This window comes from Taudactylus pleione, unplaced genomic scaffold (assembly GCF_031769625.1).
Source record: "Taudactylus pleione unplaced genomic scaffold, aTauple2 ptg000851l, whole genome shotgun sequence".
Taxonomy (NCBI): Eukaryota; Metazoa; Chordata; class Amphibia; order Anura; family Myobatrachidae; genus Taudactylus; species Taudactylus pleione.
In genome coordinates, this window is record NW_028285253.1 from 197824 (window position 1) to 222601 (window position 24778).

The 24778-nt window shown below is 43.1% G+C and overlaps 1 protein-coding gene across 1 annotated transcript in view; it reads left to right on the plus strand.

Moving 5' to 3' along the window:
- SEC14L1 (SEC14 like lipid binding 1) overlaps nucleotides 1-15884 on the plus strand; it is a 71640-nt gene extending 55756 nt beyond the window's left edge. The window contains exons 11-18 of the mRNA XM_088458799.1: nucleotides 5437-5507; nucleotides 8951-9122; nucleotides 9892-10026; nucleotides 10328-10462; nucleotides 11287-11538; nucleotides 11616-11794; nucleotides 11892-11993; nucleotides 12754-15884. Coding sequence (XP_088314925.1) covers nucleotides 5437-5507; nucleotides 8951-9122; nucleotides 9892-10026; nucleotides 10328-10462; nucleotides 11287-11538; nucleotides 11616-11794; nucleotides 11892-11993; nucleotides 12754-12991 — 1284 coding nt within the window. The 3' untranslated portion in view covers nucleotides 12992-15884. The remainder of the gene's footprint in view (nucleotides 1-5436; nucleotides 5508-8950; nucleotides 9123-9891; nucleotides 10027-10327; nucleotides 10463-11286; nucleotides 11539-11615; nucleotides 11795-11891; nucleotides 11994-12753) is intronic.
- The last annotated feature ends 8894 nt before the right edge of the window (nucleotides 15885-24778 follow it).

The following is a 24778-nucleotide window of genomic DNA, read 5'->3' on the forward strand; positions in this document are numbered from 1 at the left end:
GCAGCCCAAATAGCTTTTATTTTTATGATTTTACTTATTTATATTTTTGTATACTGAGCGAGCAGCAGCATACTGTCCACAGGGATGTCTGCGCTACTGCTCCGACAACGTAAATAATCAGCATGGGGAGGTCAGCTTTCCCCATTAAAGCGGCCCCTCCCCTCAGGGCGCCTCTGAGGTCTCTTTCCCTGAGCTGCTCTCCTCCTCCGACCACGCCCCTCAGAGGTCTTTGACGGCCATTTTCTCTCAGGCACAGCCACAGCGCGCTCAGGGAAATACAGGGTCCGGTCCCCCTACATACCTCTCCCTGGAGTCAGTGTATGTAGCGCTATAGCCTACCAGACACTGAGTCTGTGTAGTTGATTGTAGTGCCATATTGCAATTGTATGTGACTTAAGCTAGTGCTGCCTGTCTGTTCCCCTCTCTATACTGTCAACATATATCTTTCCCGTTTTTCTTTGACTTTGCACTAACATACAGGTGTATTCAGGGTTTTTTCTGTGCCTTAAATCTATAAAACTAAGTATTTGTGAGGCTTGTCACATACAGTTGGTTAGTGCACTGTGCCATATTTGTGCTGTGTGCTTCTACAGCTTGCCCAAGTATAAGACAGGACCAGTATATTGCAGTGGTTGCATTATACCCAGTGCCATATTGTGTGCCTTTTTGCTCTGCAGCTATGTCTAGCAAAGGCATCTGCACCCATACTGCTATTATGCAAATTATGTGGTGCAGTCTTAAGTGAGGAGGATTTGATACAAGATGGGTTATGTGTTAAGAGTTATACTCCACCAGGCCCATCGGACCCCCCAGTGCCTGTACAAGAGCCCACCTGGGCTCCTTCTCTCAAGTGCTGGCTAATGTTGCGGACCACTTAGCGGTTCCGGTTGTAGTTCCTCCTATGGGGTTACCGCAGCAAGCTGTGATTCCCCCTCTGGGGTTGCCACAACAGGTTCAGGCAATACAGGTACCTCCTGTACCCCCACCATGGGTAGATGTTCTCTCTAACTCAGTGCAGAGGCTGGTGGCTACCTCTACTGCCTTTCAAGCTATGTTGCAAGGTGAGAAGCCCCCACCCAGTAAGTCTTTTAAGTGTCCTGTGTTTTCTTCACAGTCCACGCAACTCTCAGAATCTGAAGTATCATCTGAGGAGGCAGAAGATGCCGATCTTTCTAACACTGACTCCCCTCTGGAGGAAGAGTCGGTCCAAAATTAATATTCCTGCCTTGGTACGAGCTGTCAGATCCATCTTACTAATAGAAGAGGACAAGCCAGTCCCTAAATCCAAGCACCCTCTGTTTAAACGACAGAAAGTGGCTTCAGCAGAATTCCCTCTATCGGATCAACTAGCTGAACACATGTCTGCGGCCTGGCAGACGCCTGGTAAGAGGTTTCAGCCACAAAAATGTCTGACCTCCTGTTACCCATGGCTCATTTTTCTAAATGGGAAACACCCATCCCCCCCCCCCCCCTTCGCGCTGGACTACCATGTTACACGTTTCATTAAAGCGCTACGTTACCTATCCCTGCAGTCACCTCTTTGAAGGAACCTACGGATAGAAAGGTGGAATCTTGCCTGAAATAGATATACTCTTTCAGGAGCTGTTGCTTTGCATGGGTGGCCAAGGCTATAGAGAGCTGGGCTGATGCACTTGAAGACTCTTTTCCCTCAGAGGCTTCTCGGAATCGGATGTCTTTTGTTGCTCACATTCGAGGTGCAATGTCCTGTATTGGAGAAGCGACATATGATGCCAGTTTCCTAACCTCCAGAGTCTTGGCCGCAGCTGTGTCTGCCCGCTGTACCCTGTGGCTACGCACATGAAAGGCAGATGCAGATTCCAAGAAAGACCTAGAAGGGTTACCCTCCAATGGGGAGATCTTGTTTAGCCCAGGCCTTGACAAGATTGTAACCACATTGGCTCCATCAAACACTGCATTTCTGCCTTCAGCAACTACAAGGCCTCGGGCTGCATCCTTTAAGTCCTTTCATCCTCAAGGAAAGCCTAAAGGTCAGTCCTTTTCCTAGGCAGTCGCCTTACACTAGGGCCGCCAAACCCAGGACCAAGCAGGCCTGGAAAACCAGACGCCCCGCTTCAAAACCCGAGGATAAACGGGACGGGCCTCCCTCTGTGGGATCCCAGAGTGGGAGGCCGAATACTTCAGTTCGCCCAGTGCTGGTGTCAAACCACCACGGATGCTTGGGTAAAATAAGTGGTCTATCGCGGGTACGCCCTCTAATTTCTTCGACTGCCACCCCACCAGTTTTTCTACACAGGCCCTCCTTCAAACCCGAACAAGGCCCTACATATCCAGAAAGCAATATAGTCCTTGCTGCAAGCAGGGGTAATTGTCCCACTCCTGCTATCTCAGAGAGGGACTGGTGGTTATTCTACTCTTTCTGGTTCAGAAGCCGAATGGGTGTCATCGGCCTATCCTCAACTTCAAATCCCTGAACAAATTGCTCAGGGTACCCAGGTTCAGGATGGAAGCAATACTCTCCATTATCCTAGCTATGGAACCTGGGGACTTGATGGTATCTCTGGATATTCAGAACGTGTACCCTCACATCAGCGATATCTCCGGTTTGCTATACTACAGCAACACTTCCAATTTCAGACTCTGCCCTTTGGAATATCCACAGCTCCACGGGTGTTGACCAAAATTATGACTATCATAGCGGCCCAGCTATATGGTCGGGGTATCTGACTGTTACCATTTCGATAACCATTGCTTTCCTGCACATGCACGGATGGTTAATTAACTGGAAAAGTCCTCTCTGAATCCCTCACAGAGAATGATTGATGCTGAGAATCCAGCAGGGCTCCCAGATTAGAGAGTCTTCCTGACATCAGACAAGATCTCCACACTTCAACTACAAGTGCACAGATGTCTCCACAGTCCCCGAGTGTCGATCCACGCAGCAGTGCAGGTTCTGGGATCCATGGTGTCCACCTTCGACATGGTGGAATATGCTCAGTTCCATTCCAGGCCTTTCCAAAGGCTGATCCTCTCCAGGACGCCAGTCTCCGGGGCTGGGGCGCTATGACCAATCCGCACTCCTTTCAGGGCTGTTGGACATCAGTCAAATCAGCCCTGCCAATCAACATATTGGAACTTCGAGCTATCTACAGGGCCCTCAAACTGGCCCAGCACATACTTCACGGAAACCCTATACAGGTTCAGTCTGACAATGCCACAACAGTGGCTTACATCAACTATCAAGGAGGCACACGAAGTCGGGCAGCAATGACAGAAGTGTCACACATTCTGACATGGGCAGAGGGTCACCTCCCGGCCATCTCTGCAATGTTTATTCTTGGAGTTCTCAATTGGGAAGCAGACTTCCACAGCCGTCACGATGTGCATCCCAGGGAATGGTCACTTCACCAAGAGGTGTTTCAACTCCTAGTGAACAGATGGGGCCTCCCAGAGGTGGACCTCATGGCCTCCCGACAAAATCGCAAACTGCCAGTGTATGGGTCCAGGACAAGAGATGCCGAGGCAACCTTTTTTTAGACGCATTATCAATGACGTGGTCCTTCCAGTTTGCATACCCCTTCCCTCCTGTCTACCTTCTTCCTCGAGGTCTTCGGACGTTCAAACAAGACGGAGGCACTGTTCTCCTGGTGGCTCCAGCTTGGCCCAGACGTCATTGGTACTCCGATCTTCGGAGTCTCTCCATCGACATTCCGTTCCTGCTGCCTTAACGACTGGACATGTTGTCTCTGGGTCCTTTCCTTTACCCGGACCTGGGTTATCTGTCTTTGACGGCGTGGCTCAGGACATCCCTCCTGAGGCAAAGGATTCTCTAGCTCTGTAGTCAAAACTATTCTCAGGGCGCGTAAGCCAGCCTCTGCTCTGATTTACCACAGTGTGGCATACATGTTTTCAATGGTGTTGTACCAAAAGCTACAACCCCCAGGTGTTTAGGATTTCCAGAGTCCTGGCCTTCCTTCAAGCTGGATTGGACCTTGGACTCCGCCTGGCCTCACTGAAAGTGCATGTCTCTGCTTTGTCCATTTGGTACCAGCATAGACTTGCTCTAATGCTGGATATCCACACCTTTCTCCAGGGTGTCCTCCAGATTCAACCTCCCTTTGTCCCTCCAGTGGCTCCTTGGGATTAGTCAGTAGTTCTTCGTGCCCTGCGGGTTCCTCCCATTTGAACCCCTGGATCCTGTGGAACTCAAGTGGCTAACAGCGAAGACTCTTTTTCTTCTGGCTATAGCGTCCGCCAGAAGTGTGTCAGAATTAGGGGCGTTCTCCTGTCGCTCCCCATTTCTAATATTCCTCCAGGACAGGGCTGTGCTTCGGACTCGGCCTGGTTTCCTTCCAACAGTTGTTACTAGTTTCCACATTAATCAGAAAATTGTAGTCCCGGCCTTTCAATCACCAGACCTATCGGCAGGTGTGGCCTCCTTAGATGTGGTCCTTGCCCTCGGGATATATGTGGAACGTACCAGTTCCCTTTGGAAATCAGCTATGGATTTCACAAGAAGGGATGCCCAGCCAACAAACAAACATTGGCTAGATGGCTTTGCATGACTATCTCACAGGCTTACACGCAGGCAGGCCTTCCTGTACCGGCTACTGTTACTGCTCATTCTACTCGTTCTGTGGACAGCTCACGGTGACGCATCAGCTAAGCAGCTTTGTAAGGCGGCCACGTGGTCCTCTGTCCATAACTTTCTGAGGTTCTATGCCTTTGGTACCTTCGCCTGACAGGATGCTTCCTTTAGGCACTGGATTCTCCTCTCAGTGCAGGAGCGTCCCCACCCTTAAAGGACTGCTTTGGGACATCCCCAAGGTCTCCCTGTGGCGCACTATGGACCTTGAAGAAGAAAATAAGTTATGGTAAAACTTACATTTGTTAACTCTTTCTTCGAAGTCCATAGGGTCCACAGGGAACCTGCCCTGTCATATGGGCTGTATTTCTGGTCACCGGTTTCCCGTCTCCTACTCCGTGAGTGTGCGATTCTTGTGTGTACCAGTCTTCCTTCTCTCTTCTCCTCCTTCGGCCTTTGGCTTGTCACGAACTAAAACTGAGGTGGCTCGGGGGCGGGATATAGAGGAATGGACCGATGCATCTTGGGAGCTAAAGCTTTAACTGCGTGGTGCCTGGTCCTCAACCACCACCTACACCCTAAGGTCTCCCTGTGGACCCTATGGACTTCGAAGAAGGAGAGTTAACAAAGGTAAGTTCTTACCATAACTCTCATAATGAATTAATAACCATTTGTGGTGGTGTGTGGTCTTTTTTTTTTAAAGACACTCCATTGTTGGAGAACGACAAGTGTAGAATAGAACCTTTGACCTTTTTGTCCTCTCTTTGATCAGAGTGGTCAAATTGTGGTTTTAAAGCCTCTCAGAATATACATTTAAAAGGGGATTGGTTTATCTACTCAGTGGATTAACTGAGAATCCTCTTTGGTTTCAGGTGCTGTCCATTAATGAGGAAGGACTCAGACGCTGTGAGGAAAATACCAATATATTCGGGAGACCCATCAGGTGATGTTTTAGTTTTTCCATTTGCACATTTAAAAAAACTCTTTTCTAGTTAATCTTTTACAGATTTATATTTGTTGAATAAAAATAAATATACTCCGATCATGATATTTTTTTGTTCTGATAGAATAACAAATCCACCTGTCTTTGGTCTGGGAGCAAAATGATCTAAGCAAATTATAATATAAAGAAGAGTCCTTATTGCACAATTCTGACATAATTTGTGCCTTATACATGTAATCCAGTCAGCTTAATATATTTGTATTTGAAAATGACACAAAATAAGCGATAGACACAGCACAAAATTAATGAAAACATACTTTGCCACAAGAAAAGATAAAGCACCTACAAATCCATACACCTATTGCAGTAAACAGCTGACACCACAAGGTGGCTCTGATGTGCACCTGTTGTATTGACACCAGAAAGGCAGAGCTTGCTGCTTTGGCTGGCTCCATTGGACTTCACATTTCTCCTAAAATGGGTGCTTTAATACTTGGTGATTTATGAATTGATTGGTTTGTCTGTTTTTGCAAACTATTGTTGTGATGTAAGCTTATTTCTTTATATAAAAATCTAATAATAACCAAAAGCAACTTTAGTAGTCACTTTTTGCTAAGCTATACTTTTTTTAAGCTATCGAAAATATCCAACTCGTATAACAAAGTAACAAAGTTCAATGATACAATAGATACAAATTAATATTACATAGACAATGGGCTCAATTCAATTGCCCGCGATGTAAATAGCGCCGGGAGATAGCTCCCGGAGCTATTCAATTCTGCGCAGTGTTTAGTCTGAGAATGCCCGTTCTCGCGACTAAACACCCTGTTTAAGGCGCGAGAACGGGCATTCCCCAACCTAACTTCCCGGCGCGATGCTGTTTTCCAGGCGCGAAGGGCAGAAAACAGCCTCGCGCCTGGACTTTTGTCGGATTTCTGCTCGCATCCCCGGAGGGGTATTGAATATCTCCGGGAGCTGATTCTCGGCGCTATTCACTTCACGCAGAATAGAATCGAGCCCAATCTGATGTAGTTAGGTAGAGCCGTATATGAAATGTCAAAAGGAAGGCCACATTGAAATTAATAGCGAGTGCATACAATACCCAATACAATTTTGTGTGGCAAAATAACAGGCCTGTGATCCTTAATGCCCCAGTGGGTCCGCTGGTTGCATGGGCAGTCCACAGCACTAAGTGATGCTCATGCCGGTTGAGAAAAGTGTAGGATGTTCAAATGGAAAATTTTAAAATAGCCAGACTTGCATTTATTCAATTCAATGCAGCACAGGCTCATAAGTAAGCTGGGTACAGTGTGCAGATGTCTGCAGTGGCACAGTGAGACCCCATGGCTAAGGATAGTTATATAGGGTTCTTGTCTGCCAACTACAGATGCTGACTGCAGTGTTTGGTCTTGTGCGCAGATGACCACTCCAGGACAAATCGCTGCTGTTAGCTGTATAGTAAACTTGCTGCCAACTCCAGAAATCCTGTATTGCGGTCAACTGCCGTCAGATGTTTGAGTGGCTTTAGTACCTAATTCAATCAGACTGACTGCTTCAATCAGAGACCCACTTGTGGCTGCTGCTCATTGGGGGGTCACCTCTGTAGTGCTGTAAAGGGTCAGTCCGTTATCTGTATAGGATCCTAAGGAGAGCAAGAATGCTGAGGCTTTATCCCAACTACCTTTATCGTGTTTCTCTCTCACTTAAGTTTCATCAGAATTTGTAAAAGGCACTATTAAAGTTGCTTTTGGTTTTTATTAGATTTTTATCTAAAGTGAATTAGTTTAACCCCTAGTTGGCAGCCTTCTAATTCCTGAAAACACTGGGCACGCTGTATCTACTTTATTTCTTAATATACCTAAAAATATATTTTTTATAAATGCTGTCTTTTTTTTTTCTTAATTTTATGTAGCTATTGTGTATCACAACATGTTTAGATTTTACTGTGGTCGTTTTCGACATCAATCATCGCCTGAACATCCTGGGTAATCTGCCGATAACGACAGATTGGGCATTTTCGGGGATGAGGGAGGGTGCCTGCACTGAACAACATATCGTTCAGTCTGGGCACCTACAGGATGAGGAACGATTACGATGTCTTAATCGTTTAAACGTTCCTCAGTCGGCAAGTGGGTACGTACCTTTTAAACAGATTTTGGTCTGTTTAACACGAATACTCATTTGCGCCACCTTGTGGAGTCAGTAGTTTCCTGCAATAGGTTTATTGACTTCTTAACTGCATTCTGGGCGGGATCTACTAAGCATCGCATTTGTGATGCTTAGTACATCCCGCCTCCATTTGGGTACATAACGGGGTTGATTACCGTGGTATGTACTTAGAATCGCAAAGAACAGCTCTCCCGATAAGGTGGACTTTCAGGTTTAAGACCACGGGGAGGGGTGGGGGTGGGGGAGAGATGGGAGGGATAGAAACCCTCTCAGGGGGTGTCCCAATAAGAAGCCCATAGGCTTCTATTGGGTAACGCCTCCTGAAGGGGTTTCCCACCAGGACGAAGCACTGGAATGCATCGGAGTATTCATAGTACATATGAAAAATGCAGTAAAACCACTGAAAACTGCATTTTCAGGCATTTTACAGCTTTTTTTCGCTTTAGTACGTACCTCCCTCTATCATGATCTATCTCATTGTTCAACGTTCCCGTGGTTTAAAAAAAAAATGTAAAAAAAAAAATATATATATATAAATAAAATGTATTTCTCCTATGTTGTTTTGTTTATCTAGCTGCAAGTTTTTGTTACCGATGATTCTTTTAGGAAAACCTTATTCTTTTTTTGGAGGAGGGGGCGGAGTGCTTGTTCCAATGTAATGCAACCATCTTTCAAGCTATTGCTCTTAATTTGTTTCATGTTGGGCAAATTAATAAATCCCTTTGTAGCTCATAACGAGGGGTCCCAGTTTCTCATGTTGCACAATCGATAACCACGTTGGATATACGAATTATGTTTCATATACAGGTGTATTTAACTCCACACTTTTCCTGCATGTGTTCTACAGAAGCCTCACTTTGTTGTTGTGTCCTTTTAGAGCACCCTGCTCCTTCCACCATCGAACTCAGTCTGTGGTTTTCTGTTGGCCTTTATTCCCCTCCTCGCATTAGTTCACAGCCCCATCGCATACATGCCTGGCCTCGATTACACAATCACACCATCGGATAAGTTGCACAAGATCGGCCACGCTAATCTCCAGAATGTTCACATAATCGCAGAATGTTTCAGATCAGACAAGTAATAAATAGATGGCTTACAATAAAATGTTCTGGCCCTAGGCACACACTTTAAACCGTGCTTTATCTAATAGACGAAGGATTATGGAAGGGAAAGTTATATAAATGCTGTCATTAGATTGCTCTCGCATATCATTACTTTTAAGAATTATTTTGAAAGTTGATCTAATTTTATTTTCATTGGCTGTTACTTTCCAGCTCTTGGACCTGTCTAGTAGATTTGGAGGGATTAAATATGAGGCATTTATGGAGACCTGGAGTCAAAGCATTGCTGCGCATCATTGAAGTTGTGGAAACAAATTACCCAGAGACATTGGGACGGCTGTTGATCTTACGGGCCCCCAGAGTGTTTCCAGTGTTGTGGACATTGGTAAGTTTCTGAGAAACCAATCTTTTTCTGTCCCCAGCCGATGCACAACATTTCTCTTTAGGAATTAAAACGGAACTTTGAGTGGGGTGGTTTACAAGTAGGCTAATTGTGAAGTTAAACAAACAATGTTACTTAAGGTCATTATAAATAAGTTAATCTACAAAGTAAAACAAATGTACAGATGTGTCCTTGCTCCTCTAGCCGCAATACGCCAAGCAGAGCAATAATACCGGCGTGAGTGAGCTGCCAGGTCTTGTGCTACTCTAACATTGGGCAACTTTTTTTGCCGAAAATGCATCTAAAAGTCGCAATGTGATGTGTTCAGGACGCACCAGGAGACTCTGCCGATTAATTTGATATGTGACACTTGTATATCTGTGTGCAATTGAGTCTAAACAGAACTTGATGTGGAAAAAAGCTACAGCCACTGCATTGTAGCTCTCCACATGCATCAGCACAGTCTCCTGGTGCATCCTAGTCGCATTTTTGGCAAAAAAGACTGCGCTAACAGAGTCTCGCAGGACACTGTGCGCCGAAAGTGGCTGTTTGACGCGACTGCAGCACAGACGAATGAGGACACATCTGTACTTGCCCATCCTCATTTAGCTCCCTATTGGGATTCATACACACTTTTCTTTTTATTTATTTATTATTTTTTACATAAAATGTCCACAATCTCTCCTGAAGCAAAAGCTTCTATTATTTCCGAATGTCCCAGAAAAAGAAAAGCCACTTTATTTTACTCTGTAATTTCTTTGTGATGTTTCAGGTTAGTCCCTTCATAGATGAGAACACCAGGAAGAAGTTCCTTATTTATGCCGGCAATGACTATCAAGGACCAGGCGGACTAATAGATTACATTGACAAAGAAGTGATCCCAGACTTTCTTGGTGGGGAGTGCATGGTGAGCATTATAGGGATTATTGTGTAGCACTGATGGGGGTCACAGTGGCTAAGCATGCAGGCTGGTAATGAAGACTTTAGAAGTCCTACTGGATGCAGGCTTGAGTTTCTCTCTATATTGTAATCTTGCGAGTCGCAATATTCTTCTTAAACAATAATTAATTTGACAAACTATTGTGTATTTGTACAAATCTTGTCACTTGTAAGCATTTCTAGATCTGACAGTCTCCTAAGGTTGCCTCATTGTAACACCATGCAGTAATCCTCTTGTGCCTAATTCATGTAAATCACTGGTTTTGCAGTGTGACGTTCCGGAAGGTGGGCTGGTTCCCAAAGCGCTTTACCGGACTCCGGAGGAACTGGAAAGTGAAGATATCAGACTTTGGACAGAGACAATCTACCAGTCAGCCAGTGTGTTTAAGGGAGCTCCACATGAGGTATGATGGGAGACGCCAATATGTGAGTCTCTCACCCATAATGTGTTTTATCATTGCTGTATTTCTTTCCAAATGAAATATCCTTTATCTTTGACTTACTAGCTTTTGTGTATTCTGTAGTTGGGGGTGAAGTAGTTAGGTGTGTGAAATTTGGCTGTATCTCCAATTTATTTGTTTGTTTATTTTAATAATCTCTGCACACTCTGTCACTATTGTCTTGGTTGTGGCACCTGTCCTGCTTTGTTTGGTTTTCTTCTGAGCCTAGTATTGTAAGAAGGTGGTCAAAGGCGGTCTTATCTGCTTAGCACTGCAATTTGTTATGCCAACTACACAGACGGAGAGAGCAGTATTGTATGGTACACTAATCTGTAGAAAATACTATATTGAAATCTAACTTTTATTATTGATTCTTTAAAATATAAAAATGAGGGTGAAAATGAATACGGTCATACTGGGATATGTGACACTAACAGGTTATTGACCTGACATAACCAACGTGGTAGCACTGTAGAATAAGATCTCTCTAACCAATTTGTCTGTACCAGCATCCACATCCCTGACCATCATTGCTTTTCACCTTCCGCCTTTTTCACTCTTATCGAATTGCTCCCTTAGGGGTTACTCATTTTGTTCTAAAGAATCCGTAATAAGTTTTATATTTTATTAAAGTACCTATTCTCTACTGATTGGCACACCATAATAGCGCTCTCTCGCACACGCTTACACACCATTTGAACACTACAGATAATAATTTTTGATTGCTCTCTGTAATATGTTTTGCGATGGCCCACATGATCCTGTTTGTGTTCTTTTTACCTCTCTAGATATTGATTCAAATAGTAGATGCCTCATCTGTGATCACCTGGGACTTTGATGTTTGTAAAGGAGACATAGTTTTTAACATTTACCACTCCAAGAGGGCACCTCAAGTGCCCAAACGGGAAACCCTTGGAGCTCATGGCATCACAACTCCTGTGGGCAACAATGTGCAGCTGATTGATAAGGTTTGGCAACTGGGCCGAGATTACAGCATGGTGGAATCTCCACTCACCTGCAAGGAGGGAGAGAGTGTGCAGGTAACCTTTTCTTGCTAATTACTGCAATCCTTTTTCTAACTTTGTTGTTGCACAGGCTGTAATGCTTTCATTCACAGGGTTCTCACGTGACTCGCTGGCCGGGGTTCTATATCCTGCAGTGGAAATTTCATAGCATGCCTGCCTGTGCCACCAGCAGCCTCCCACGTGTGGATGATGTACTTGCCTCCTTACAAGTCTCCTCACACAAGTGCAAAGTCATGTACTACACAGAGATCATTGGCTCCGAGGATTTCAGGTACTGAACAAGGTTTATAACCACATGGTATATTTAACAAACTGAGAATTTTACTTTGCTGCATAATACTTGTATAATGTTTGCTGTCTTCCTTCAGGGGTTCCATGACCAGCCTGGAATCGAGCCACAGTGGTTTCTCGCAACTCAGTGCTGCCACCACCACCTCTAGCCAGTCTCACTCAAGTTCCATGGTGTCCAGGTAGCTGGTTCTTGAACTGTTATCTGCACCAGTAGACCTGACAAAGCAGATACACAACCGTACCTCCACTGACTGTACCCTTTCCCCATACATGTAATTTCAATCATGTGCCATTATTCCTCCTATTCACCGATGGGCTTAAAGGCCCAGTATTTTTACCCTTTAGGGTTTTTTCTATCTTTTGGGATAGCACTTGTAAAAGTATATGAACTACACTCTGATAATTTTGTTTTCTTTTCCATCATCTGATTCATTACGCATTTAAGCATTTGTTTAAAAAAAAAAAAGAAAAAAGCTGTGTATCATATGTAATGTTGCACAGCACCGGGTTTCCATAGAACTATTGTTAATGGGATGTTGTGCCCCCTTTTCCACTGTAATGCCCTAAAATTTAAAGTCTGGATTTTTCTTATAGCCAGTTTAGCACCTTGGTCGTTAGAGGCCTGTTCTGCTGCTGCTGCAAAATAGATTATTATTGTAACTTTTGTTTCATTTGTTTGGTAAGATGGGGCTAATAATCTCTTTATGTTCTCTCTCCATGCATTACTTGTGGTTTCCATTTTCACCTCTTCACAGCTCATCCTGTGTCCCCATCCATGGTCATTTGGGTTCCTGCATTTCCATTTTTAAACGTTAATTTTGCATCTCCATTCTATCCCCTAATATTAAGAACCTATATAACTTTTTCATGTTTTTTGTTCCCCCTCCCCTTACTTTTTTTTTTTTTTTTGTCCTCCCTTTCCTTCCATTTTGGTTACAGAGAGCCCCTCCCTCTGTCTGAGTCCATGCTCCCTTCTCTCACTCACCCCCAAGACCTGAAGTCCTGTCCGGATGGGCTCCTGCGCCTCTCCCCTTCCTTCTGGGGCCAGCACTTTTCCACTCTCTACACCCTCAGACCCCCCGTCTTCCTGCGTTGGCCCCCCTCCTGGCGCCTCCCATTCATCCGGGAGGCAGTGGGGACTACTGCCATCGAGACAGAGGGCTCCGACTCTTCCTGAGGCCATGCATGAAGGTTTAGGGTGTCAGATTGGTTTACAGAAAAAGTTGACGTTCTGGCTTTCAGCTCTCTACCTGATCAAGTAATGCAAGGCAGAAATGCTTGATGTTGGAAACATTTTCCACTGCCCTCGTGTGGAGGAGTTGGCATGCATTGCTCACATAACTGCTTCACCATATCCTTCAATACTTAATGTAAGAGCTGTGATATTCTTACGCAATAGTCACACAGCATCTTATAACCACCTGCTGGAGAGGTTGGACAACAAAACACAATCCTGCAATCTCATGCATTCTGACTCGTACTGAAATGCTTTTTTTTTTATTAGATGTTAATGAGTACTTGACGTTTGCCATATGCTGTGGTGTGGTAGGGGTGGTTGTTGAACAGCACTTCAGTCTGCCACTATTGGCCAAATGGTTTCTCCCAGCCATATCCTACCACTGTTAGTTATTACGGTTGGCTTTCGCAGCAGTGAGTCCATAAATTTCCTTCACCAAGATCTGTAATTGGGCAGAGAATGAACATTCCTGGGAAAATACCATACAAAGGAAGAGGCAATCCTTTGTAAATGAATGCAGAATTTTTGTGTTCTTTAACTGGTAAGTGATATAGACTGGGGTAGTCCATATTTTTAGAAATTTTTGCATGTGGTAGTGGATGATTTCTTTAGACTTTGCCTGTTAAATTGCAAGGGATGTTTCATGAATGTTAAAATTAAGCTCCACTGTGGTCTGGGAAAGGTAAGCCAGCTTGTTCACAGATGGAACAGCTGGGTCAGAGAATAGGATTCTTGCAAATCTAATCTAATTAAGGAGACTTTACCTCCCTGCATTGACTTGCCAAAAAATGGCTGACTGGCTTCCTTTCACCATCTAGTCATTGGGCGAGTTGTTGTCACCTTTACAATATCTGACGATGGCTGAGCTGGAAATTGCCCCTAGTTGGATAATGGTGATAATGTGTTGGGCCAATGGCTTAGGTTTCTTAGAAGTTTACTTGATAGCCATTTTCTCTTTCAGTGATCACTTTTTATCTCCTGGTGGGATATACTGAACATTAAACCAACAGTTTTGTGCTCCACAAATCTTACCCATTTCACTGCCTCAAGGGAGTGCAGCAATGTGTACTATGCCGATTCCCTAAATCAGTCTGACTATCTTCAATTGCTTCTAAAAGTGCCAGAATATTTTCACCTGTGTTTTTAAAAGGTTCACCATAAAATGAATATGTTCTTACTGGTGTATTCCTATAGAGCAGGGATGGGGAACCTCAGGCCCTTGGAATCATTTGGTCTGGCCCTCTGAGCTTTTTTCTGCTAGACTCATCTGGCCAGCAGGGAGCCTAAAACGGCACCCTGCAGCCAGAATCTATGCAGCAGTGCCGCCTGGAGCGTCCTTAGGACGCTTCAGACGGTCACACCGCTGCCCTTACAGCTCCCTGGAGCATCCTGAGGATGCTCCGGGCATTGCTGTAATCACTGGCTATTGTGGCCCTGCCCCCATGTGATATCACACAGAGGGGGCATGGCCTGCACCAGGCCCACAAATAATGTTATATATATATATATATATATATATATATATATATCAAAATGGCCCTTGGCAGAAAATAGGTTCCCCACCCCTGCTATAGAGAGTCTTAAACATCATTTATTTTATTTTTTAACTCCAGTGCACTATTATGCGTTGTTGGAAAAGCTCTGCCTGTTACATAGAAAATGTTTGTCGCCTTGTGAAGGTTTTGTAGCCATGACACTCTTGGCAGCTGTGCTAGTTATAATTGTGCATGCCTGTAATCAGAGTGTCACACAAGCTGTACCCAGAATACCTGATAATAAAAGTCTGATATTTCATATAATATCCTGCCCACTTTGCCAAAGAATGATAATATCTGCATGTTCTGAGCTAGTCGCCAATGTTACACATTAAGGCATTGCAGTTAGATTTTTAAAGCTTCATAGATCAAATTTTAAGCCAGAATATATGACATTTGTACCAAAGAGACCATACACATACTAGAAAGTAGTTAATTTATGCATGTGTATGGTCCCTCTACATTTATTTATTAGATCACTGTTATTAAACCCTGATGAAGGGTGGCTATAGTTGATAGCCCTGAGAATAGTTGTCTGTTAGAACAATACAGACTATTGCCATAAGAACACTGGTCATGACACAGGTATGTCAGTGCAATACTAGAGACAGATCTTGTTTTGTGTGGTATATCTGACAGGTTAAAAGAATGCACAAATATCTCATATTGTATATCATGGCTGAGCACAGCACACACGTTTCTCCACCTTTTGCCACCATGTAGTCCCTGGTTTGTGTCTGAAACTCTGAATGATAACTAGTCACTACTTCTCCCTATTTGTATTGTGAGGCTCTCCCTAATATCCTGGAAATAAGGGCTTATTTCACAGATGACAGGGCTGTGCCTTGTTCACTGGATACTGTGTAGATTCCTTACCCCTTATTCAGCATTTATTCATTCCTCCAAGCATTAAAATGACATCCATGTCTCACATTTAGGACCTTTTCAACATCTAGGATGGAACCTAGCGCTTCTATGACCTGTCCAGTCTTAGATAGCCAGGGACCGCTGATCTTTTCATGTCTGATGTTTGGAGAGATCATTTGCACACACATTGCTATCAAATGTTGTTTTTTTAATGTTTGCATTTTTTGTTGCAATATGCATATCAGCTGTAAGGTTTTTGTGTCCTTCCCACCCAATATCCCCAAAATATGGAATGGATGTGTGTGTGTTTGAAAGTAGTACATAATAATGACATGACCTCAAGCTCTGTTCTAACAATTAATTTAACATACAGGTAGCTTTTCAAAGCATTTTTTAATTGTTAACTATAATAAACATTGATGCTGTATAAAGCTGTGTGAATTTTTTTTTTCTTCTGACACAATACACTTGGATCGGGCACAATGTGTGGATATGGCATCATAACTGAGCGATTGGTTTAGTCTGCAATTATCCAGCTATTCAGCAACTGCTAAACAGTCCTGGTCTGATACAAACTTTCACACCTATACTAATTTCATCTAATTGTATCAGATTTCATTTGGTCCGAGTCACCGAGCAAAATTGCACTTTGGTAATTATTACAGTAGGCTGATTTCTGCTCGCACTTCCATAGGCTATAAGCAAAATCAGACTTCTGTGAGGTAACGTGCAAAGCCAATAGAAGCCATCCTGGCGGCTTCTGCGCTCTATTGAATCAGCCGCTAAGTGTAAGAGATACAAGTGGAGACTACAGAGTTTAGTAGTCAGGAAAGTGCAGGACTGTAGCATGGGTGCAGTATTCACAATAAGATTCAGTTAAAGAAATTGGTAAGTACCTGCATGCTCTTACAGATTATAAACTAATAATACATGGACTTCAATAACTCATGTAGGTATAACTTATTTGTGCTTTGTATTAGGATGCATAGTGCTGTGCAATGTCAGCATTTCACAGAACTCGCAAATATGTATTTTATTATTTTTAAGACTTCGTGAAATCTCCATTTTAACCACATTAGTAATCTGCACAGATCATATTTGAGAAATATTGTTGACATGTTAGTTGTCAGAAAGTCAATGTTACATGTCAACATTTCCCAGGCCAACAGGTGGCATGTCAGGCATTCGGCTGTCAGTTCTCAAGGTGAATATCCTTAATCAAAGCCGAACCCTAAAATTGTGCAGAAATTGGCTATCGATGTTCTCACGACCACATTCTGAATGTTGGCTCTATGAATGTATACCCATTTGTCAATCCTGCTGCTGGCAACGTGTTTAAATGGCTACAGCATGCACTGGTGAATACCTACTGTATTTACAAACTTGCCTGTTAATGATCTTATCCATTTCAGTGTCAGATATTGGAACAACATACATAAAATGAGGATTGTTTTGCATATATTGTAACTTTATATTGATTGAGTCCCTGCTGCCATATTACTAGCGCCTCACATGTAAATGAATTGACAGATTCAGATGACCGTCAACTGAAGTGATGTCCAGCCCTGCCGCCTGTTAGCCTGGCATCACAGCATCTGCTGACTAGAGGTAGGAAACGGGCTGGATGGTACAGAGTAGGGGGAACAAACAAAATCCTTACTGAGAGACTGTGTTCATTTGCATCTAACCCCTCCACACAGACCTTCTTTCAATGCTATAGTGTTTTGCATTGCTGTCTCACAGCACTGGTGTCATGGTTTTAATTACAACCAGGGCACAATCTGAAGTTGGCCTGTTCTCCCTGTATTTGTGTAGATTTTCCTTGGTTTCCTCCCACACTCCAAAGACATGCTGGTAGGTTATCTGGGTAAAATTTTCTTTATGCAGTTCTGCTTGTTTTATGGAATATGAATTGTAAGCTTCCCTAGAGCAGGGACTGATGTGTGTGATTAAATATTCTCTGTTAAGTTCAATGGTATTCTATAAATGACTTTCAAAAGACGCGGCGGTGTGACATCACAGGTCACGCACGCTGCGTTGGCCGCTGCCTTCCCGCACACTCCTCCGGCTAATCGGCAGGTCCGCGCTCTCTTACCTCCTGCCCGGCCGCCTGCCTGGAAGCCCGCACGCTCGCTCGCCTGCCTGCTGCAGTGTGTGAGTGACAAGGTGGGGAGCAATATGTTTTTTTTTTTGTCTGTCTGTGGGGGCCAGTCATGTTTTCTTTTCTTAGTGGGGACCAGCCATGTTTTATGTGTTAGTGGGGAGCAATGTGGTTTTTTTTTTGTCTTTGGGGTCCAGCCATGTTTTTTGTTAAGGGGGGACCAGCCATATTTTATTTTTTAGTGGGGAGCAATGTGTTTGTTTTTCTTTTGTTTCCGTGGGGGCCAGCCAATGTATGTGTTTTATTCCTGTGGGGGCCAAATTATGTGTTTTTTTTTCTGGGGCCAATGTAGTGTGTGTTATTCCTGCGCGGGGCCAATGTGTATGTTTTTTCATCTGTCTCGCACACCGCATTGCCAAATGGTGTGCCTTGGCAATTTTAAATCTTGCGCTGTGTGCCTCAAGTTGAAAATCACTGCTCTAAGTAGCCAACGTGGTGTTGGCGATTCAGCCACAACTAGATTGTGCGGAATGGTGCTCTCTGAAGTATGATAATGCAGCCGTCTCTAATCAAAGGGAAGGGTGCAAAAGAATCCCAAACAAGTACAAATACCAACAGCTGAGACTGTGCTATCGTCTAACGACATAGATCTCAAAGATTGGAAAAATCATAATACATTTATTGAGACCATTATTCAATATAACTTCAAATATGCATACACAAAGAAAAAAGAAAATAATATAAATAAAACATGAGCATATAAGATTCCATTGGAACAAAAAAAAATCACAATAAATTGATAGATGATAGTGCTTATTAAAATGCAGGTCATTCCCCCCACTACATCTGATCGAGAGGGAGACCTCACTGACGCAAAAACATTCATACCAGGAGACGAGGCATTGGTACACTACTGGCCGGTTATACATATACTCTTTTAATGTGCATGCCTCTGACACCACTCTCCTGACAGGCTACGATTGCCAGTCCAGCGAATATTCCCGACCTCAGCGTCCAGTACAATACGTACACGAGACACACATCCCATTCAAATAAGCCGTGGTACAGTTTTGAATCAAAGCCGATATCCGGTCATACAGACATAAGCTGCTGGCTTCAATGACCGCCATGGACTCAAAATAGTTAGTGGACTTTTGGAGAAGATGTCATCCCCAAGGGGAAGCAGTTGGAAAGCCAACAGATGGAATCCTGACCGCCGGCTTCCCGACTGTCTAATCTCTGCAAGGGTTAAATGACAGGTGTCGATATTCCGACGCCAGTCATTTTACCTTCGCTGGGAGCCCGACACCCAGCTTACCGATCGAATATAAGCTGGGTGTGGACAGGCACAGGGGGGGGGGGTTTAGGTTTAGGGGGGTACTTAGAGTTAGGTACCCCCCTGGGAGTTTAGGGTTAGGCTAGGGGGAGGGGGGTTAGGGTTAGGCACCCCTGAGTGGACAGGTTTAGGCGGCAGGGAAGGGGGGATTAGGGTCAGGCACTTGGGGAGGTTAGGGTTAGACACCCCTAAGGGAGGGTTAGGGGGTAGAATTAGGTTAGTTTATACGTACCTGAGGACGATCGGGATTTCCTCCTCTGCCGGGATGCCGCTGTCGGGATTAGAACCGCCGGCGGAAAATCTTATGTATTCCTGTCCAAGCACCACTGAAAGAATATACTGTAGTCCAAATAATGTAGCTGGAAATTGTATTGTACATAATTGTGTTTCCTTAATGTACCTTCCAAAAATTATTTAATATTGCTATAGTTAAACTTAAAATTTATAGGACTAATTTAATACCAAAGAAAAAAAAATTACATTTACTTTGTACAATATGGTATTAATAGAAGGATTTAGGAGTAATTGCAGACAATTGACTTTCTTTAGCACTCCATGTTTGTCACCAAAATATTGGTAAGTAAGGAGAGGATTAAGGCAAGGAGCTGAAAACAGAATGTTCCTAAAGCCTTCCTCTGCATCCATATTACATACAGTACACCAAAAAGCTACAAAAATCTGGGCGAAGTGGAAGGAAATCTCAAAACCCCAATTTTACTATTAAAATCTCCATTAAAGGCAAGTTTTCTTAGGTGTGGAAGTAAAAATCTATGATATTGTAAATGGTTACCTCTGATTTATCCATTAAATCCGAAAGTGTAAAGGATGTAAATAAAAGTGTATGGTGCACATTGCAAATAAAAAGGCAATTTTATTTCTAAAGTGATGTGTGCTGGGATTCAGTTAGCAATTGGCTGTCGTTCACATAAAACTGCTATTCTGACATGAATTAGAGCTGCTTCCCCATGTACCTTTTTAATCTTTACACACACACTGCCCCCCTCCCCCTTCTTTTGCTGGTTTTCCACTTGTCGTCCATAAAATAGGCTTTTCACACTTGCTGCCTGCCAATAAAAAAAAATTGTCTCGGAAAGGCAATCTAGTAAAATAATTGAAGTGCTTTTAATTATTTGAATGCAATCACATCAAAACAAAAGGCCTGCCCTATCTTAGTATTGTTTACACTCTAGGCAAAATGTAACACCATGCTTTCAAATGGTTACATCAATGAGGTAATACAAGCCATAAATATTTAATACATACAAGAATCACTTATTGGTAACTGCTCCTGTACCAAATGCTTCCAGTGAGAGTATGCAGCGCACTCATCACATAACAGAATAGTGACTGAAGGAACAATCGTGTAGATACATAGAAATAAGATATGTTCCTACACAGTCCCTACAGGTTTTTTTTTTATGTGCTCTATTTTATTCACAGCTATATATAGTGGTTATAAATAAAATAATCAAGTACAGATTCTTGTATTCTAAAGACCACTACTCTCTAAGGTAATTATAAAGCTATTTGACCTTCAGAAATCCTGTAATCTGGTCACTAGGGTAAAGGACAGCCACAGAGATGAATGTATTGATTTTAGTCTTTGTACCGACATTTATTAGTGGAATATAATGACAAGTAATAGACAAGGTCCTTTAACACTCACGACTTGAGATCTGGGAGTACGTTTGGCTACCTAGAAAAGCATCTCTCCATTCAGTTGCTATGGCAATTTCTGTACAAACTCTGTCTAAAGCTGAGGTCTTTTATATATCTATTAACTCCTTTGTGTGCCAGACATGTGCAATAGTTGCCTGTACAAATTGTGTCTATGAAGAAATAATATTTGGATTCAATTTATACAGGTGTATTCTGTGGCAGTATATCTTTTCCGGGATACATATGGTGACGGGACAACATCAACTTTGTTATAATGTTATTTAAAGAATTTAACTGTGTCTGTATTATAGCTGTAAATGTGGTTAAAATGTCTTAACATTAAAACTGTCTGCATTGTCCTGTCAACATAATACTGTTGACGTTTTACTTCTGACTAACACTTCCCTATTTTTCATAGAATACATAAGCCAAATCAGTAAGAAAGTAAATGCACTATCAATATTTAGTGTAATCTCTTACATACCCAACAGACCCTTTTATACTACTGTAAATGCATTACTTTTTGACAAATTCACATGCTAGTGCGTGTGTGTATAAATCTGAGAGCCGGTGCTTTAACTATTTTTTTTTTTTTTAATTCATGGAAGATCTACCCTTGAGAAATTTGGGTTGATGGGCTGTCTGGATGATTACTGGTTCCACTGACTACTGTATATATACATTAAGAGATTATTCATTACGACCACATGGGGCCACAGTGTCCAACCAGTGGATCCATCTTGCTTTGCACATAGGGCCTGATTCAGAGCCGGTCGCTATTAGCGCTCGCTCGTTCAGAAAAAGGGGGTGGCTATTCAAATGAACCGTTCGCTCTTTACGGTCTGTTGCCACCTCTGTCTGAACGAGCGAACAAAACATGCGGTCGTTTTTTTGATAAAAACGCCCCCTGGCCGCTCGCATCATACGTCATGTCCGCTATTTATTAGATTAATCGAGTACATCAACCAGCGTATGAACTGCTAGCTATTCTTGTGGTTGGCTTTTCCTACCACAAATTTGCAAGCAGTTCTGACTGTAAAATAGCCCAGTGACGTGGTCAATGACGCTGCTGTATTATGCACACCCATAAAACGCCCGTTTTGACCTTTAAGCACGCCTGCATTCTGATCTCCACTCTCCGTTTTCAAGCACCTTCCCCTGTTACTACCCACATACGCCTCCTCCTGTCACTCATATTAGCAGGCATTCGCTATTTAGCGAACAAACGATTTTCGGCCGCACTGACTGTTTCGCGCATGCGTATTACGATCCGTACGCATGCGCAGTTGGGCAAACATCGCTCGGAACGAACGAGCGGCCGCTTACGAGCGTCTCTGAATCAGGCCCATAGAGTGGAGACTTGATGTTTTTCCTTAAGAAAATGTTGCCACTGCTTTATCAGTATCTCCTAGGGGGATGATTGTTGGTGTTGGGCTATACATTAATGGAATGTACAAATGGTTTTACCCACATAAATCAACCTGTATGGGCAAGTCAGATAGTAAATTACATGGTCCATTTTGCTAGACCAGTGATTTTCAACCTTTTTCAACTTGAGGCATACAGCGTAAGATTTAAAATTGCCAAGGCACACCATCTGGCAATGCGGCGTGTGAGACAGATGAAAAAACATACACATTGGCCTCCGCAGGAATAAAACACACATACACTGGCGTCCACAGGAATAAAACACTACATTGGCCTCCGCAGGAATAAACACACATACATTGGCCCCAGAAAAATAAAACACACATATAATTTGTCCCCCACAGGAATAAAACACATTGGCTGGCCTTCACAGAAACAAAAAAACTCCCACAGAAACAAAAAAACACTTTGCTGTCCACTAAAAAATAAAACAGGGCTGGTCCCCAAAGGCGCACACAAAAAAAAAAAGCACATTGCTCCCCCACTAACACATAAAACATGGCTGGTCCCCACTAAGAAAAAAAAATATGGCTGTCCCCACTAAGAAAAGAAACGACTGGCCCCAACAGACACAAACCAAAAAAAACATTGCTCCCCACCTTGTCACTCACACACTGCAGCAGGCGGGCGGGCTTCCAGGCAAGCGGCCGGGCAGGAGGTAAGAGAGAACGTGGACCGGCTGATTGGCACAGCACGCTGGCTGGAGGAGTGTGCGGGAAGGCAGCGGCCAACGCAGTGTGTGTGACCTGTGATGTCACGCCGCCGCGTCTTTTGAAGGTCACTGCCCAGGCACGCCTGAGTCTCCCAGAGGAACTTAGCGGCCTGGGCTGCTGCAGTACTGTAAAATGTGTACACTTCGCAACCGGCCACAGCACACTAGTGTGCAGCACCACAGCGGTTGAAAACCGCTGCGCTAGACCATGTTTAAAAAAAATACATAAAAATCTTGCTCTCACTTTGTAGTTGTCAAAACTATCGTCCAGTAATAATGGACCAACGGTCATGTAACCCAGGCACTTATAACAACCATTATGCTTGTTTAACCAATTCCCAGTCGTGTTGGTATTGGCCTCCATATTGGGTCTGAATAGAAGATAACTTAAATTTGGACCCCTCCAAACACTCAGTAGGGGGTGGTGGTTGTCACTTCTTTGTAATTTTCCTCAAACTATTTCTGAACAATTTTTTCAGTATGGCAGGGCACATTTTCCTGCTGAAAGGGGCCACTGCCATTAGAGAATATTGTCATCATAAAGTGGTGTACTTGGTCTGCAACAATGTTTAGGTACGTGTCAAAGTAACATCCACAGGAATGGTAAGACCCAGGGTTTCTGAGCATCAGAATGTTTCAGCCGCCTTGCCTTCTACATACTGTGCATCCTAGTACCATCTTTTCCCAAGTAAACAATACACACACCAGGCTGTCCACAAATAAAATGTGATTCATCAGACCGGGCCACCTATTGCTCCGTTGTAAAGTTCTGACTGATCTGCAACTACGCAGCAAGCTGCAGTGTGCTGTTTGTTCGGACACCTTTCTATAATACAAACAAAAAAATATGTCTGCGCCGAGGATCACTGCTCTATCCAAACAAACCAAAAAATTGAATCACATAATATATTTATTAAACTAGCAACAATGTGCCTATAGAACTGCAGTTCACATACAATGATTTACCCATACAATAAGAACAATAAAGCAGAATATAACCGCACATTAGTAAGGGCATGAGGCCATATGAAGTCCAAATGACCTACACAATACAGTCACTGATGAAAATATATAAGTTCCTTTATCAATGGTATAGCTCCATAAAAAAGCTGGTAATAAAAGATAATTCAATGGATAGCAAATGGCTATTTCCCCTTACTTTGGATATTCGTATCTCCTCTGTTATAGACTGCCACTCACCACCGTCGTGGAATCCAGAGCAGGTCAGGGATCGGTAAATGGGGATGCAAGTGGGCAATCAACCCAGCCAGGGATATGTATCGCCGGAGCACAGCCGGCCACGGGTGACAGCCTTTCCGTTCACAGAATCTCTGATTACAAGCTGATTCCACAATGGGATGCAGCAAAGCTGCGTATGGCAGTAAACCCCGTCACCTGAGATCAAATTGGGATCAGTCAGCGGCAGAGTGGTCAGCAGGGCAGCAGGATCCACTATGGTCTGGGATCAAATAGAATCAGTCAGCGGCAAAGTATTAGGTGAAGCAGCAGGATCCGCTAAGGTTTAGAATGGGTGATACACACTCCGGTGTGTTGTTCCTCCTATCAGCGGCAATCGACTGCTTTGCTCACCATCAACAGCAGTTCAAAATAGAAGGATCTGTTCCTTGACGCGTTTCTCCTCACTTATTCTGCCTTTTGAAAAAACCTCACTTATTCTGCCTTTTGAAAAAAACTCACTAAGTCCCCCCTTTCCAAGGAAGGGATTAAAAATCCACAGCTACCAATGGTAGACTTCCATGTCCAGCTTGACATGATTAGTCAATTATCAACCCTAAATCAAAAACATAGCTGTCACATTACCCATATAAGAATCAATACTTCTTGGTTTGTTTTGTTAATAATAAAATACACATACACTATATTATCAATTGGCTAGAGTACTCAAAATGTAAAAATAGGCTCACAAATATAATAACATTTATCAAACATAATAACTAAAAAATAATAAACATACACATATATATATATGCACATACACACACATACATACATATATGCATAAACATATAAATAAAAAAACAATCCGAATAATAAAACATATTAAAAAAACACAAAAAATTATTTTTAA